The sequence below is a fragment of the Notechis scutatus genome, chromosome 5, assembly GCF_049901735.1.
Source record: "Notechis scutatus isolate UNSWTSFEM ecotype Mainland chromosome 5, rNotScu1.2, whole genome shotgun sequence".
Classification (NCBI taxonomy): Eukaryota; Metazoa; Chordata; class Lepidosauria; order Squamata; family Elapidae; genus Notechis; species Notechis scutatus.
Genome location: NC_142013.1, coordinates 31,894,063 through 31,913,416, shown reverse-complemented (window position 1 = coordinate 31,913,416; position 19,354 = coordinate 31,894,063). Strand labels below are relative to the sequence as shown.

General features: G+C 35.9%; 1 protein-coding gene across 1 annotated transcript in view; it reads left to right on the top strand.

Moving 5' to 3' along the window:
* ABI3BP (ABI family member 3 binding protein) overlaps positions 1-19,354 on the top strand; it is a 173,107-nt gene that overhangs the window by 11,705 nt on the left and 142,048 nt on the right. Inside the window, exon 2 of the mRNA XM_087966474.1 lies at positions 13,392-13,571. Within this exon, the coding sequence (XP_087822600.1) occupies positions 13,392-13,571 (180 nt within the window). The remainder of the gene's footprint in view (positions 1-13,391; positions 13,572-19,354) is intronic.

The window sequence follows — 19,354 nt, the reverse complement described above, 5'->3', positions numbered from 1 at the left end:
CTAATTATTATTGAACTGAAAAGCCTACCGTTCTGTGGAATAAAATCAGGGTTATAAGTGGAAAGTATTCTTCTAGTACAAAAATGAACAACTTGAGGCCCTAGTCTTCATGAGGCCTCAAAGACCTTTATGTTGGAACATCATCTGACCTCAATTGCTAAAGTTTGGAGCATTCTTTCCCACAATTTTGAGATTGGAAGAAACATATAAATACCAATATTCAAAGACGTTTTGGAATTATATAAAGTCTATATTTAACATAATGAAAAAATAGCTATCTAAATCTCCCCACCTCCAATTAAAAAGTGTCTATGACAATAGCATGACCATACCAACTGTGACATTTGCCTGTGTTAAACTGTTAAGTGCAGGTTCTTGTCCATTCCTTCTCTAGAACAATTCTTGAATTATTTTTACATTTTTTTCTAACCAGAATAGGTATATGACACATGTCCTAACCAGATAATGTTAGACTAAGTATATAAGGTATATAAATATTATTTCATACTATTAGGTGCCCAGAACTCAAGTTTCTAAGGCTAGCAGAAGTATTCTAGATAATGAGCAACCACAGAAAGAAAAATGTTGACCTTTTAACCTGAATGATAGAAGGTGGAACTCATCCTTTCCCTGTTCCCAATGTGAATTTCGTCTGAGTGAGCTTGAAATAGAAGTACCCTTTAGACCTCTTGGTGACATTTCTGTAAATACAGTGTTTACAGGAACCTGCTGGCAAAAGTAAAGTCAAGGACATGTGACTCAATACTGCAAGGGTCCCTTTGCCACTATTATTATCAGGGTACAAATCAGAGTTCACTCTACTTTTGTGTTATCATCCGAATATATTAGCTTTAAATAAAAGTGTACATCTTTAACTGCTTTCCCATTTTGTGGTATCATGATTTTTGAAGTAGTTGTTATTTTCAGTTTTTAGAACCATGAAACTCTTAAAAACGCTGTGCAGTTTTATCGAGTCACTATTATTAAAACACCTGTTAGATTTACATTTGTTCACAAAACTAAGAAACTAGATCACTATTTGAATTAAATTGTTATTTAGGCAGATGGTTTGGGGTTGCTTATTCTTAGGGCATTTCTTCATGATAGCCTAATATCAGCCTGTTCTTGCACTCTGGAATAGTGGTGATGGGCTAAGTGATACTTGTGAATATGCCCTTGTTTGCATTCCATTTAAAATACTCTCTAAATCAGACAAAAAGGACAATGCAGTGGTGAGGCCAAAATGTAATATAAAGAAACACTGTTATTACAAGTATTGAATAGTATAATAAGAATAAAAACAAGTGCCACATTTTAGATAATGTCTTATATTTTATTAACCTTCCAGCTGTCTTACAAGGTTATCTCATTGAATACTTTCCAACGATGCAGTATTACTAATACCTCTGATTTAAAATGGTTTCTCTGAGGGGATTAGAAATGTGGATCAGATGGCAAGCTAAGGTTTTATCTGACAAAGAGGACAAGAGCTAAGATACCTGAATTAAACTTGGAACAGAATGAAACAAATATACATGACTCAACTTGCCAATGTTACAGAATAAGTACAATAAAATCCTATCTATGAAAACAAGATTAAACAAGTTGGATTTTAGAAGACTGCAGATGTTTTATGCTTATGGAACAGCATACTATTATTTTCCTTACCATCAGTGCTATTAAAGGAAATGTAATCCTTCTGTTTGTAGTGAATGAGCTTAAAGATATTTATCTGTGGTGTATTATGCTCATTTCTGACAGTACAGTGTAAGACTATTATGTTAAAACTGTTCCACAAGCAACAAATGTAGTTCAACTCTTTCTTACACTTTCCCAACTCATTTTAGGTAATGTTTCATATCTTATAACCAGTCAGAACTTTATATTAACTTATTTAACCAGTCAGAACTTTAAATTAATCACAGAATATCTGTACTCTTTATTATCTTCTTTCTTCATTTTCATTTTCATTATAATCACATCTTATGCTGTTTAAATGATCTTTTGTAATAGAAATTTTAAAAATAGAATGAAATCTATTGTGCCTTTGAATAAATTATCTTAACAATCTGACTATGTAAACAATGGTGACCATGGTATAGAGCAGGGGTGTCAAACTCACGTCGTCACATTGTTGTCACATGATGTATGGGACTTTTTTCCCCTCTGCAGGGGTGGGGCCAGCGCATGATGCATCTGGCCCGCGCTCCGTGAGTTTGACACTAGAGCAATGTTTCTCAATCTTGTCAACTAGAAGATGTGTGGACTCAACACCTACAATTCCCCCAGCCAGTCACACATGTTCAAGCTACCAAGGTTGAGAAACACAGATTTTCTTATGTTTCACTGACAGCTGTGGCTGATATCTTCAGAGACTAAATGATCTGCTACACATACCACAAGAATATGAGGGACTGACTGGACTTCTTTCTTTATAGCCAGGTTTCCTGACTATGTGCATTGCTTACACCTTCCTTCCCTTTATTCACACTTTCCTCTTCCACTGCTTACAATGACTTTTTAGTGCAGATTGAGCCCTATATTACCAAACCTACAACCAGAAGGTATATTTTTATTGCAGGATCCAATCTGGATCAGTCACCAGGATCAGAGGTTTAGACTTCCAAGCTTTCTGACTCCTCCTGGAGCCCAACCTTCAACACAAGTCTGAAAACTCAAAAGACTAGATGTCTAGTCTCGGGGACCGAACCAGTCTGAATCCTGCAACATTATCCCGGAACATGTATATTTGCCCTGTATATTTTTATTTGTTTCTATCTGACTTTATTATTTTTACAAATAATTCAAGACAGGGAGCATATCCAACATACCTTCCTCCTCTTATTTTTCTCACAACAACAGGTCTGTGAGGAAAATTGAACTGAGAGAGGAAAATTGAACTGAGAGAGAGTAACTGGCCCAAGGTCACCCATCTGGCTTTCATGGCTAAGGCAGGAGTAAAACTCATGCTCTTCTACTTTCTATCCTGATGTCTTAATCACTAGACCAAACTGGCTCTATGTACAGCTTTAGAACTATACTGCCATATAGTCCTGACACTACTGCAGTTATTTTTTATAATTTTTATAAACAATCTTCCTTTATCAAACAGCTTTTCAGAAGATAATCACAACCAAATGGATTTATTAAGATATTCTTATTTTAGGAGGTTGTGATTTGATCTTGTTGCAAGATACCTTATTGTATGAAGGGAAAAAGGGGGAGTCTACACATGGCAGAGAGAATTATCAAGAATAGCAGAAGCAGCCATTACTGCTTGGTTAAACCAGATAGCAAGCAATGACAGGAAAAAATTCACATATGGAAGTATTAAATGTTAACTTTCAAGAGCTAGTCTTCTGCAGACATTGAATGCCTTCAGGGCAGCTTGCTACTCCTTTTATGGACTTAGGCAAAACAGGTGCAATATTTCACTGTTCATGACTTAGTCCATTCTCTCAAATGTCTTTAACTGCAATTTTACTAATCTCATTTTGTTTGGTGCAATTTAAATTCTGTCTTAGTATTAATTCATCTCTTATAATGTAATTAAGACAAATGGATACTTCTCAGAAAGGCATTTTTCTTTCACGAACTGTTTACAATATGACTTAAAATTTATTTGGTCTCATTTTAAACATACACACTAGTAACTTATTCTTACAGTAAATTATATTGAAATAGCAGTTCTCATCATTTTAGCTTTATTTGAGCTAGTATGGTTTGTTTGTTTGTTTATATGCCACATATCTAACTGTCAAGTGACCCTGGGTAGCTTACAACATCCAGGGTAGCTTACAACATTTATATAGCTTACATAAAACCAGACACAAAAATCTTAACAATAAATATTAAAATGAACAAAAATAAAATTAGTTTAAAATCATGGGCTGGAGGTGGGATTTTCTTTCTAGTCTATTAATTATGTCCAATGCAGAAAGGCACCTACTGGACCTCCAGGCCAATTGGCAGAGCCAAGTTTGAAGCTCTTCTGCAAGGCCAAGAGGGTGAGAGCAGATCTCACCTTGAGGAAGCCAATACTTCAGAGGGTGAGGGCCACATCAGAAAAGGCCCTTCTCCTGAACTTTACCAGCTGGAATTCTTGGACCCTCCACAGTATTCCTCTTCTGCCAGAAGAAGTGGAATGGGTCAATCTCATTGGGACGAGAGTGTTCCTCAGATAACCTAGTTATGATTAATCATATGCTCAGAAATGGTTGCTTTTTGAGAGTTGTATCCAAGGTTTCAGGTTATTAATGAGCATGTATAGTGGAAGCTAAAAAAAAGTTATTACAAGCACATAAGAACATTCCAGTGCTTTATCCCTATGCAAATTTGTATGCAACACTGTGACACAAGCATGAATGGACAAAGCTTGCATCCTGAAGTCACAATGTACACTTCGTTCTTTTGGCATTATGGCTAACTACACATACCTGTGAACTAATCTTTGGGTATATTAATATGATAATATGAAATGTTCACACATTAACACTAACAACTGAGAAAAGTTGTTCAGTTATGGAAATGTGACAATAAACACAGCTGCTTAAAAGAAGCAGAAAGAAAGTTGGCAAGAGAGAAATTGATATATGGCCTAAATAAAAATAGGTGACCTTAGAGAATAAGGTATGTTCAAGTTAAGAGCACAGCTTTAGATTCAGTATTTCCACATAACTCTATTTATGCCTGTTTTATATCTCTTTTGCCTGAATGGCAAAATACCATTGTGCCATACTTCTATATACAGTATGGCACTTTCCATCAAATCTAGAAAGGTATAATACCGTTCACTGAAAATCACAGTTCATAGGCACTGTTATTACATAAGAAGTAAAAGTAGAAGAGTTTGGGTTTATATTTTAATATCAAATTGAATACCTCAACATGTCAAACCTGAAAAATAATGAAGAGGAAATAGTCTTTTCATGATTTTAAAAAATATATATATTAGCATATGCAGATTTATAAGAGTTGTCTTGTGGAAAGAGAGCATGGTCCTTGAAAAAATTGCAAGGCAAAAACTTTCCCTTTAAGTGGGCAACAAAAGTTGAGGGGGAAAAAAGACTGTTCTCTCAACAGCTTTTGATAATTAGAACTAGCCACAGTCTTGCTAGCTTGGTCAACATTGTCTTCTAGTGGGCTCTTGCAGTAAGGTTAAGGGTAAATGTTTGTCTTCTTTGTCTTTCAGTTGTCTTTATTATTGTTTATGGTTAGATTATACATTTGTCAGGGTAGAAAACATGTTTTCATTAGATAACTTTAAAATAATGACAATCACCCAACAACAATTTATCTTGCTACTTGTTCTTTTAGTATTGACTAAAAGCTGAACTATCGGATTTAATTATTGTATCAAGATTTATTCATATTCAATGAATTCCTATCACCAAGCATAATCTAATATGTCATAACGTATGATTATAAAACTGTCTTGATCTTAAAATTTTAAATGTGGAGGGAGGGAATATTACATGATCTGAGATTAGATACTTTTGATATAAATATAAAGGAAGAAGGAGAGAGGGAGAGAAGGAAGAAAGGAAGGAGTTTCCAATTTCCTTTGCAGCAAAAATGAGTACATTTACAAAATTCTTTCTTATTTTATGATTGCTAAATTCCCTCACTATTTTCTGTTATCCAAATCCAGTTCATTCTATTCAGGACTTGCGTGGCTATCCTTGGTGCATTGAAGGAAGAAAAGTAGGTTAGACCAGCTGACTAGCCATGCTAGTCTTGCTGGCTCTTCCAGGCTCCTGCTCCGGTCTTACCTTGCCTTGTTTTGCCTCATGTTGCTTTGCCTCATCTCTGGCCAAGTCCAATGCCGACTTCTGGTCTCCACACGTATGAATGCAGATAGGTTTTCCCACTGAAGTGGTACCCATTTATCTCCTTGTATATTGCATGCTTTTGAACTGTTGGGTGGGCAGGAGCCAAGGAGTAAGTGGTGGGAGCTTACCTTGTCTGGGCTCAAACTGCTGGACTGCAGATCATTTCTGGCTGGCAGTTCCAGCGTCATGAAGCCATTGTGTACCACGTCCCCTTATGATTCTGGTATAAGTCTGGTTTAAATCTAGACCTCCATGTAGACAATATTTTATGATTCTCAGTTATTAGAAGTATTTGCTACTTAAACACATTTGCCTTTACAACTATCTAAATATTTAAATAATACCATAAAAATCATTAATAGCACAAACTTTCCATCAAGGTTGTTCTTCAATAGAAACATTGGTGAACTGAAGGACTAAGAGCTAGTGTATTTTCAATCCAATAATGCTGTTACTTCTTTATTATGGTCACTGATTAGCATTACACAAGCTAAAAAATAAAATAAACAGATTCTCTGCTTTAAGTAAAATTCCAACACAAAATTCTAACTGCATCATTGAGGCAATCAATAGTATGAGTCATTTCAGACAGACTGATATGATAATCTAGGTAGATACTTGTCTTCCAGCACAATGTACAGATTCAGATTAGAAATAAGGAGGTCTGTTTGTTAAGATTTTGCATTTTGAGACTGAAGAGAGTCTTGAACAAAGACATTGCCAACCTCACCTACAGTATGATACAATTTGTGAAACACATTTAAAATAATAACCATATTTCTTGTAAAATACAGATTTTTTTAAAAAAATGTACCATTTTAGGCCATTTAAATTCTGCTTCAAATAGCTCCAGATTTTTTCTTGATAATGGCCTCATTTTCCAATTAAACACCAATTTCTGACATGGTGCCCTGCCATGTGGCATTTGTTTCACACACTAGACAATGCATGACTTGAATCTCAGTGTATAATGTTGTTCTTTTTTGTTACATAACACCAGTGTCACAGTTTCCAACATTACAAACATGTATTAAAAATGTGCCAGAACATACTTTCTCATAAGTAAATGGAACAAATTGCAATGTGCCAGAAAACAGTTGTGTTTTGGATGAGGAATTACACAAGAATTAGCCAAAATATTTGTTGTATCATTTAATGAAATTCAAAGAAGCTTGTAAATAAATTCACTTTAGTTGAAATTATGAACTAAATTCATTCCTCTAAATTATATCAGATTTGTTTATAATATATGGCCTACTATTAGAATCTTGCATTGTTGGTAAGGCTGTTTTCTCAGGCATTAGATGCTACAGGTAGTCAATGACAGATAATTATAGCTACTGTAGGAGAACATCTAACATTTGGGAGCAGGATTGGAGATGACAGTGGAGCCAGATCAAAGTTAGTCTGTACATGCCTAATCCAGTAGGGAAAGAGAAATCCTTGTTTTCAAAGGAACAAGAGTTGAGTATAGTTTTCTGTATGATCATATGATTGTCTTAATTTGAGGATAGATTTTCTTTTTGTATGGCTGTGACAGTAGGATCATACAGAAGGTTGAATGCCAAAGAGTTGGTGCCTTTGAATTGTGGTGTTGGAGAAGACTTAAGAGTCCTGTGGACTGCAAGGAGAGGAAATTAGTCAATCCTAAAAGAAATCAACCTTGACTGCTCTTTGGAAGTACAGATACTGAAGCTGAAACTCAAATATTCTGGACTCCAAATAGTAATAGCAATAGCACTTAGACTTATATACCGCTTCATAGTGCTTTACAGCATATTGACAGAGTCAGCATATTGCCCCCAATGATGAGAAAATGACAAAAGACGAATCAATGGAAATCCTGATGTTGGGAAAGATTGAAAGCAAAAGGAGACAGGGACAGCAGAGGATGAGATAGTTAGTTTCATCAACACAATGAACATTAATTTGGAAAAACTCTGGAAGGCACTGGACATCAGAAGAGCCTGGTATAGCATGATCATGGAGTTGTAAAGAATGAGACAGGTCTTAGTAACTGAATAACAGAAACAGTTTCTTCCCACAATGATTTTTTTTTTTTTTTGCAAATAACTTTTCTTTATAGTGTAGCTACGCTGCTTTTTACAGTGGACTATAATTTTCAAGAAATAGATTTGAACCAGAGTTTTTTAGATGATTTTAATTCCTACCTGATCCAGTATTAAATAAGCAACTGTGACTTTTGAATATATTATCCAGTTATATATTAACAGTGCTGTATCTCATTCCTTCAGTTGTTGATCATACTATCAATCATTATTGCAGCAATAAATGCAACCAATAAACTTTTTTTATTTTGCAGCATTTATATTGGACTTGAACTTTTAGTGAGCAACATTTTAATAGTTTTTAACCCATTTGCACGGAACCCTGGATAATGATTCTTTTTCAGAAATACTTTTTCTTCTTCCTCTTCTTTTTTCTCTTCTTTTTTCTCTTCTTCCTCTCCTTGAATATTTATTATCATAGCATCTGGCTGCTTCCCTAGTAAAATATGAAAACTGTGCATAATAAAACTGGCAAACTCAAAAGCAATTTGTCATAAGTTTCCCAACTAAGTAGGCACTGTAAGACTAATGGACTTTTTCTATTGGTTTCCTCATGCATTTTTCATATTAGAACCTGTTGAGATACTCATGTGTCTCAGAACACATTTACTGAAATTAATTTTAACATGTTACCATTAAAAGGCTATAATCTACAGAAGAACATTGACGTATTAATTCAAACTATAAGTCTTACTATAGAGCTATCATTTAAATAGATTTATTGTTAACTAACTTGACATATGGTATCAATTGCCTTCATCTCCCATGATACAATAGAGATTTTTTTGGGGGGGGGTTAAAAAAGTGGTAAGTAAAAAAGTATAAAATAAATCATAGTTTGCTAATTTCAGCAGGTACCATGGGAATTCTACAGATGGACTGAGCAATTTAAAAACAGTGCAGATGTTTCTTTTGTTGATCTGCCTTTTTTGATAGCAAGAGAATCACAGCTAAATCTGGAAATGACAATGGCACAGCTTTCTCTGATAATTTGTTTTTAATGAGATGAATCTGGCTTCATTGAGCCATGTAGATGTGCCAGTGAACTCAATAAGGTTGGATTTCTCATGTGTCTATAACAGGTGCGGTGGCTCTGCAACTCTCACCTCACAATCAGGAGGCTGTGAGTTTGATCCCAGGTAGAGGCTAATATTTGGTCCTGCTTGAGCAGGGAAGGTGGACTAGATGACCTCCAAGGTCCCTCCCAACTCTGTTATTCTATGAACATCTATTGTTATAAGGAGCTTCTGTGGTGCAGTGGTTAGAGTGCAGTACTGCAAGTTACTTCTGCAGCCAGCTGCCTACAGTTTGGCAGTTCAAATTCCACCAGCTCAAGGTTGACTCAGCCTTCCATCCTTCCAACTTGGGTAAAATGAGGACCCAAATTGTTGGGTACAATAGCCTAACTCTGTAAACTGCTTAGAGAGGGCTGGAAAGCACTGTGAAGTGGTATATAAGTCTAAGGGTTATTATTATTATTGTGACTTGGCACAAGAGTCTTCTCCAGTGGATAATCCATTGATTTTGTTGCATGTGTAAAGGCAATGAAACCTAGCAAATCATGTTACTAAAATTTACTGAAATTCAACAAAACCAGTTAATTGACTGTAATAATTTTGTTCTGGTGAATGGCTATCTAATGACCATTGTTATTTTAATACTGTTTTCCTAATATTATTTTAGTTTTAAAGTTCTTGACAATCTTCCTCTGAGTAAACTAATAAAATTAATCAACTTTCACAGGAATCTTGTGCTAATATTGATGTATTTAACATATATGAGCTTGATCCAGGTCCTTCTTGGCTTCTTAATAGCATATAAAAAGAAATGGTAGAACTGAGACATGGACATTGTTTCACTTTGGAAAAGGGCAACACTGAAAGTCTTGAAGAAAGCTATGGTGCACCTTTGCTTAAGGGAACTCAAAAGAAAACTATAGGAAGTGGGTTAATTAGATTCCTGAACAGTCATATTGCAATTCTGACATGGGATAGAGAAGCCATTGACCACTCTAATCTTTGTAGGAACTTTGATGTAGTTTGGTAGTCCTCTTAGACTTCTCATTGGCATTTTATGCCATCGACTACAGTATTAAGGAGTGCTAGACATTAATATGGAAAGAAACAACCATTCTTAAGTGGTTCCTCTGATATCTCAAGATATAATTCTAATCCATGATGATGGAGGAGGTCAGGATGGTGACTATTTTCACAAGGTTTGTTTCTTCTCTGCACTTGCTATGTAATATATTCATAGCAATGTTATGGTCTGATATCATCAATACACTGATATTTGGCTCGATATTATGATCTTGGGCCCCACAAGGGATGTTGTCAAAATCTGCTCCTGGTGTGTAGAGTATGAATGGGACAAAATAGGACAAAGTTTATTTCAATAAGACAGAATTGCTGCCCTTGAGATAATATTACTATGACTTGAGGTTTTGTCTTAGGTTCACTTTTCCTGCTGGAAGGGCTGGTAGTAGCCATAGCCAAAAGTATCTTTGTCCAGTTCAGGTTGATAGCATAGCACTTGGACTTATATACCACTTCACAGTACTTTTACAGCCCTCTCTAAGCAGTTTACAGAGTCAGCATATTGGCCCCAATAATCTGTGTCCTCATTTTACCCATGTCAGAAGGATGAAAGGCTGAGTCAACCTTGAGTCTGGTGAGATTTGATCTGCCAAATTGCAGCAGCTGGCAGTCAGCAGAAGTAGCCTGCAGTACTGCATTCTAACCACTTCACCACTATGGCTCAGGTTGATGGGCAAGTTCCAACCTTTTCTGGAGCAAAATGAATTGGCTACAGTGACTTATGAGTTGGACTTCTGCCTCTGAAATCAACCTGGAATAGCACTTGGTCCAAATGTAGTGGGCTTCACTTTTCAGAAAATAACTCGTTTCATTCAGTGCTCTTAAGGGTATTTGTCATGATAATTACATTGTATGTAGACATACCCATTGCCAAGAAGCCTTGAAAGATAGAAAGATAAAAAAGCATTTAATGCTATTTGTACAGTTCAGTTGTCATAAAAATATAACAAGAAGAGATATATAGATTATGGAAAACAAAAACACATAAACATAGCATGCGAACATCCATTTTCTGAGCAAACTCTCTCAGAACTCAACAAAATATTTATCTTTCTTTTTTGTTTATGAAAAAAAACTTTATATGCTACTTCAAAATTACTTTTGTTTTCTTTTCTCTGTCCCTAATTATATATAGTGGTACATTCCAGAATTGTTACTTCAGCATATCATTTCATTCTATTTAATAACTGACTTAAACAATGTCAATTTTTTTTAAAGGTTTTGTATGACCCATGACAAATCAAAGACCTGGTATATTTTTGTAGAAAGTCAGCAAAGTAAAAACTGAAATATAAAAAACCCACAACCAAAGCCATATGTGGTATGGCCTCACTTCTACATCAAAAGATATTTCATGTATTCCAAAAACTAAAAGGGGGAACTAAGCTCTCTTGACTCTAGGGATTAACCAATATTGAATTTCCTTAGCATATTTATCAGTGTATATAGTAGTTCCATTGTTCTTTTAAATGACAGCACATATTCATAAAGTTGATGTTGTGCTTAAACAAGATAATGCATTGCAAAGTGCTGAATTTAGGAATACATTTTTGTTTGAATCCAGATCTTCAGTGAGCTCAATATTACCTCTTAGTGTTTTCGGCTAACATAGTAACATTTACAAATGAATTAAATTATACCTGTTTCATGACAAGAATATTGTTCAGAAGAATAATTTACTACCTACTACTAGGTATTAGCATTTAGGTTTCCACAACCTGTGGTGTATATGACAATATAGTTTATGGATGTTTATATCTGTTTGGACAAGGTTACTGTAAATTACAACAATGTTTTTGGTCAGTGTGCTGTGTTAGACTGATAAATATCTCAATAGCTAACAATGACCAGATTTCTCATCAGATTTGAATCATGAAAGTGTTTGGTCCAGTAATCTGTTTATTGACTAATGATCTATTTCTTTATTTAATTGTAACTTTCTGACACTTTAATTTGTATTTCTTTTAGTGTTTATTGGCTACACATTACTTTGAGCACCTCGATGATAGGAAATATAGCTAATGAGAATAATAAATAGATATATTGCAAACTAATTCAGGAAATTGCTGACTATGTGGATACATTTGACATAAAACTGACTATATTATACTACCTAGTGCAGCATTTCATAAGATTGTCAACAGTTTGAAAATCATACATACTATTTGGTATAACATACAATTGAACTGCAGCACAATTAATGTCACTCAGTTTAATGAATTTATAGCGTATATAGCCTCTCTTTGGGTTTATTATTCCTAATCCTACTTTTATATAGCCCACACTGAGAACAATTACAATAAAAGTATTTTTGATGGCTCTTATGAAACAATGATCACAAACAAAACAAACCAACTTATTTATAATGTCAGCCATTATTTTACTTACATTGTATAACTAGCTGGATTCCTCCTGTTTCGTGATGAAACTATGTGATCAGGCTATGCAGGAGGCTTTCTTTCTTTCCTCTTTTCCCATCCTCCTTTCCCTTTTTCCCTTTCCCTTCCTTTCCTTTCCTTCTTTTTTCCTTTCCCTTCCCTCCTTCCTTTCCTCCTTTCCTTTCCTTTCCTTTCCTTTCATTCTTTCCTTTCCCTTCCCATCTTCCTTTCCTTTTTTCCTTTCCCTTCCTTTCCTTCTTTCCACCTTTCCCTTCCCTTCCTCTTTTCCTTTCCTTTCCTTTCCTTTCTCTTTTCCATTCCTTTCCATCTATCCATCATCTATCTATCTATCTATCTATCTATCTATCTATCTATCTATCTATCTATCTATCTATCTATCATCTATCTATCTATCCAGCAAAAGTGTTGTAAAATACAATCTTCCAACTGTTGTCCCAAAGGTGCTTTTTTCAGGAGCCAACTGGACTTTCTGGTTTTTCTTTGAAGATGTTTTGTTTCTCATCCAAGGAGCTTCTTCAGCTCTGACTGGATGGTGGGTAATGCCAAAGTCGCTTCCTGTTTGGAAGTATAGTTTGCATCCTTTTAGAGAGTCGTGAGACAACTTGGAGGTTTATCTGTGTCCTCAGTCACCTGAGTGGTGCAAATGGCTGTGAAGTTATTAAGGGATGGAAATGTGAGGCAACTGGCAGTTGGAACAGGGTTCTTTTCAGGTGGGGAGGGGAGTAGATCTCCTTAGCATCAAAGCATATTATTAATAATATATAAAATACTAATGCTCTGATGGTAATTTCAAAAAATCCTTTCTTAGCGAGCAGCTAGAAGCCAAGAGGAACATATGTGTCAAATTTCAAGTTTGTAGGCTTTACAGTTCTGGAGATTTCGTGATGCTGCACGAGTAGTATTTGGTGTGTGTGTGTGTGTGTGTGTGTGTGTGTATGGTGATTATTTTATGCTGTAATCAAATTTCTCTTTTTCTTGTTCTTTTGCTACATTTAGTTAAAAAACAAAGCCTGAAAGTTCAGATCAATGTAACCAGTGATGCAGTGTGCATGAGATACATTCGTCCAACTCCAAGCACTAAACTGGAAGGTTTCGTCCTGGGGTATGGAAGCAACTTCTTCTCTAACCAATATATTCCCCTACCATCTAATGGGAAAATGTACATGACTGAAATTGGTAAGGCTAATTACAATTTATAGATTGTTTTCTTTTTTTAAATGATTGCACAAATTGAACATATATTTTCTTCTAGTTTGGGCTCAAAGATAGATGAGAGGCTTTGAAAGGAAAAGAAACAGTATGTGTTACCAATACAGATATTTGTTTGTTTGCATTTTCCAATTACTGATGTTTTTCAAAATATCTGAATATGTAAACAGGCTAATTTGATACTATTGCAAATATTAGTAAGGACACAGCTTTTTTTTCCAAGATAAGATATCTTATCCAAGATAAGATAAGGATTGCATGTTAGTCAATAATTTTTTGATCTGTAACTAATGTTACAACACTTAGCCTTAATCACCTGAAGCAAATTTAGATTTAGACTTAAAATTAAATCAGAACTAACAGACCTGGGCTGCAAAAAACTAGATAGTTACTAGATGGCTCTGATAAATTCAGAAACCCTGTTTGCTGCCCTTTTTGCAATACAATGTCAGTTTCTTCTTAATGCAGATTATTACAAGTAAGAACTTTGCACTTGGTGAGTAATATTCATGAAACTTTAGAGATCCTCAAAGCAATTGCTGGCAAGCATCAGGGCAAATTTTATTTCATAGTACCATAAGTGTTTCCATAGTCAGCTGTGTTAAACAAATGTTCAGAATGGAGAAGTAGTTGGACTGGAACTTTTAAATACCTTCTGGCTATTTTTGGCAAGTTTAAATCTCTGTTTTCCGAGATGGATTTCTAAGGTTACAAACCCTTGTGAATACTTAGCATTGTGCTGCACAAGACTTTTTCTCCATTTAGAGCAAATACATCCAATACATACCTTGTAATTAAATACGTTTTTCTTTATAATTCCAGACACTTGGAAACTATGCTTTTCCTAGGATTAAACTAATCTAATAAATAAAATCAAATTAAACACTTGCCAGGGAGTTCCACATAATAATGAAGTAAATAAATTCACAGTCTTTATAAAATTTAGAATTGTTTGGTGGATATGACTGTAGATCCATTGGTTGCAAAAACAACAAAAAACAACAACAGCCCCCCTCACCCAACCAACTGGCTTATTGCCTGCGCCTGATGTCAATTTAGTCTGTGTTCAACTCAGCACTGCCCTGGTGAGTGGGCAGCATCCTAGTGGCACCACTAGGAGCAGCAGACCTCATTGCCTTTATAAAATCTAGAATATTATACTCAATTGTAATTTAAAAGTGCATCCATTTGCAAGTAAACTTTTTGCAATAAAAATAGTTTTATATTGGTCAATGAAAAGAAAAGAATGAAAAATTAACAGAATAACAGAGTTTGGAGGGACCTTGGAGTCCAACCCCATGCTGGAAACCCTATAATTATATCAGCACGCAGATTTGTAAAACAAAAAAAGCATTGTCCTTAAAATAGAAAAATAGAATAACAAATGTAGATATTTTGAAATGCAACATGTCTAAAAGTGATGCCAGAAAGAACCAAGCTAATCTTTCAGGTACAATTCAGTACAATATGACACCCAAACTGCATTGAAAATTTGAGATAATTTGGCAAAAGTCTTCAAAAATAAATCTTATTTTCACTGTATTTACTGCAAAATGTATAATAATGGCAGATTTTACACAATCTTATATTAGCAACAATGTTTTATAAAATCTGAAAATAAAATCATATACTGAAAACGTGGATGATGCTAAACAGAACACAACCCTTCACGTGATTAAAAAAACCAAATGCAGCGATACCCATTGTTAGGAATATAAGTCACCTAACAGTTATTTGGGTTGGAAATATATAAACCAGGATAGACATTTTAATACTATCTCTTTAAGAAAATGCAAAACTGTAATTAGGTGTGGTTTCTCAAACAGCCATAAGATGGAGCCAGAAACCTGGGTTGTTTAGTCTTAGTCTCAGAAGAGAGTGTGAGTGAGTCTTTGTTTCCTTCTGTTGGAGAATATTGCCGTTCCTTCTATTGACTGCTATTCTTGGATTTGATGTAAGTCTGATACTGAACTGTTTTTGACACTGGACTTTGATATTGTAATTATCGCTGGATTGAAAACTGACTGATTTACCTGTGAATGACTTTGGACTGTGTTTGAACTTTGCTTAAACATTTCTGGAAGTAAAAACCTACATTTACTGTACAGTGTATCTGTGTGCTGTGTGTGTGTGTATTATTCAAACACTACTCTCAATACTCTCCCTGTATGCGCTCATTCTCCTAACGGGGAATTACCTCAACACTGGTTATGGGCCCAGGCCATACCAGGCTCAGATAACTGAGAGTTGGTGTGAATACACAGTACTGTATACCGACAGCTGTTTACTGTTTAACTGTGGTTACTATCCTGGTAAAGATGGCACAAGTCACTTCAACAAGTCTATCACTGATAACCCGGTTGGATGGAACAAACTATGTTTCCTGGTCTATGAAGTGCAGTCTACTTCTGCGTAGAGAAGGGTTATGGAATGTAGTTCAAGACCCACCGGATGTAAATGCTTGGGATCCAGAAAATGAGCACGATGCCAAGAAGCTTGCTGACTTTAAACAGAACAACGAACGAGCTCTTTGTATAATTGGACTAATACTGAGTGACCAGCAGCTAGTCCATATTCGTGGAGAAGAGTCTGCTGCTAGGTGTTGGGAGAATTTGAAGATGATTTATGTTCGTGACAGTGTAAGTGCACACATACATCTTACACGTAAACTGTTTAGAGCACATCTTCTGACAGGTGGAGATATGTTAGCTCATTTGAATTTCATGGAAAGAACTTTTCAAGAGCTACATGAAAAAGAACTGATATTTTCAGAGCTGCATCAAGTTTACATCATTCTTTCCTCATTGGATGAAAGTTATGATGATTACATATCTTCACTGGAAGTCCTGCCCAGAGATAAACTGACATTGGTTGACATAACCGGAAGATTGTTAGAAGAAGCAAGAAGACGGCTGGATAGAGATCAACTGAGGAAGGAACAACCCCAAGAAGAGGATTTGTCTTCAACTGCCTATACTGTTAGGAAATGTTTTTCTTGTAGGGCTAGGGGACATATAGCTAGATTCTGTAAGAAAGGAAAACAACAGAATACTAGTAAACACCAGAAAGCTAAGAAGAATGTTAGTTTAGCTATGTCTAGCAATTCAACTGTAAACCATGATTTGTGGGTTGTTGATAGTGGAGCATCGCAGTGCATTACTAAAGATCGAAAAAGGTTTGTAAAGATGTCCACGAGTAAACAGCATGTATCATTGGCAAATGGATAGAAGATTAAAGCATCAGGTGAAGGTACTGCATATTGTTCTTGTATAAACGAACATTTAACTATGTTATATGTACCTAAACTAAAATTTAATTTATTATCAGTAAGGGCTTTAGTTAATCATGGTTATGTAGTAACCTTTAGGGGAGATAACTGTATAATAGAGAAAGAGGGTAAAAGTGTTACTGCTAATTTAGAGAATGATTTATATGTGATACATGATAATCAGTTGAAGATGGCTAACTCAGTTTATAACAATGTTAAGCCACATGATGAATGTATACATTTACTGCAAAGACGTCTAGGGCACATTGATTTCAAAATGCTCAAACAAACTGTTGAATTGTCAGAGGGAGTAAAATTGAAACCCTGTAGCAAGTATTTAAACTGTAATGCCTGTAGCCAAGAGAAGAGCAAGATTACTCCTGCAAACAGACTTAATGGGTTTAAGAACAAAGAACCTTTAGAGGTTGTGTTTGCTGACATAATTGATCCTAAGAAACCTAGTTTAGGGGGTGCCTGCTGTATTTTGAGTATTATGGATCATTACTCACGATACAGTTTCTGCTATCTTATGAAAAACAAAACAAAAACATTCCAACATTTCTTTAACTGGCTAAGGTTTGCAGAGAGAAAAATGAAAAGTAAAGTAATTACTTTAGTTACTAATAACGGGACTGAGTTTGTTAACAAAAGATTCCAAACAATGCTGAAATTGGCTGGTGTTGAACATAAACGTTCTGCACCTTACAGACCACAACATAACTCGTTTATAGAACGAAGAGGGCAAACATTACAAGCCATGGCTCGTACTATGTTATCTGATTCAGGTTTGCCTGAAACACTGTGGGGTGAGGCCATAATGTGTAGCAACCATGTGTTAAACAATGTAGTTATCACAACGACTGGAGAATTGCCATTCACTCATTGGCCTAGCAGAAAACCAAATTTAAGTTACCTACACATATTTGGAGCTCCAGCATGGGTGCACATTCCCTCACAAGTAAGACTGAAAGGGCAACATAGAGCTAAGAAATTATTTTTTGTGGGTTACGAGGCCAACCATAGATAATCAGATAATCTCACTGTTAGAGGGGAAATTTAAGATAAAACAGGAGAAATCAAACAATATCTTGGTATAAAGATAGATGGAACTAGGGGAGGATACAAGATCTCACAGGCAGATAAAATTAAATCAATCAAACAGACTGTTTATTATCATAATTGCTATATTCTCCTGGTTACTGAATAGTACTTTACTGAATAGTACTTCTGATCAGTGAAATACAGTTCCTATAGATTACTTCCTTTGTGGTATGTATTAACTTCTGGATAAAATTTCAGTAATTGTAAACCTGTGTAGTGCTAATCCCTGTAAGGGTCGCTGGAGTCCGGGTTCTCCTGGCCGCCTTTGTATGGTGGTCAGTCCACATTGGTCCCTCTCTGATGACCTCTACTTGCCAGGGTCACATGATGGGGTGGTGGTCAGCCTCCTCCCAGCAGGCGGGTTACATAATGGGGTGGTGTTCAGGTGACTGGTTGGACCTTCTTCCTCTTTCTCTTTTCGCTCTCTCTTATTTTTTAATAAGTTTTTTATTTTATTTAAAATACATACAATTCATCTTTCATTTAATGGTGTGTTGTCTGGGAGGGAGGGAGGGAGGGAGGGAGGGAGGGAGAGAGAGAGAGAGAGAGAGAGAGAGAGAGAGAGAGAGAGAGAGAGAGAGCTGATGCATCAGATTGAAATGAGGCCTAGTTTAGACTGAGGCCCTTTTCCACATTGAAACATCTTTGGCTTCTATTAAAGGTTTTGTGGACGAAACATGGTCAAGACTATCAGGAAGCTCTCACATTTTGTTGAAGCTTTAAACAAGACCCATTGGACCAGACCTCCACCCTAAAAAATTACTTTTTCCCAATGTATTAATTACAGTGCCAATTCTGAAGAAGGCAAAACCAAAATGTACTGGTAAATTACAAGGAGGACACATACACATAGATTCCCTTCTAACCCTGCTGGAGCAGGTGATTGGACTCGAATAGATATCTCATTATCTTTCTCCTCCCTCCCTCCCTCCTTCCTTATTTTTTTCTTTCTGTCCCTTCCTTCCACCACCCCTCTTTCTTTGTCTCTTTTTCTTTCTTCCCCTTTTCTCTTTCTTTTCTTCCTTATCTCTTTCTTTCTCTCTCTTTTCTCTCTCTCTCTTTCCCTCTCTCAGGCTCAACCCATTGACTTGGTGCACTGCTTCGCTCGGACTTACTTGGGCAGGTCCCTCTGGTGCAACAGGCTCAATGGGGTGGGCCTGCGGGGCCGGCACCTAGAACATGGCAGTGGTGGCACGTTTGAAAAGTTGAGCAAAGCCAGAGGTCGGTAATTTTTGCTGCAAAGAATCACAAAAGCTTCTGGGTTGTGCACAAGAAGGGACACACATGTCAATGCAATTCAGCAACATAAAATAAAGAAATACAAATAAAACAAATCAACAAGAATCAGCAAAGCATCTCTGATTAGATTCTATTCACTACT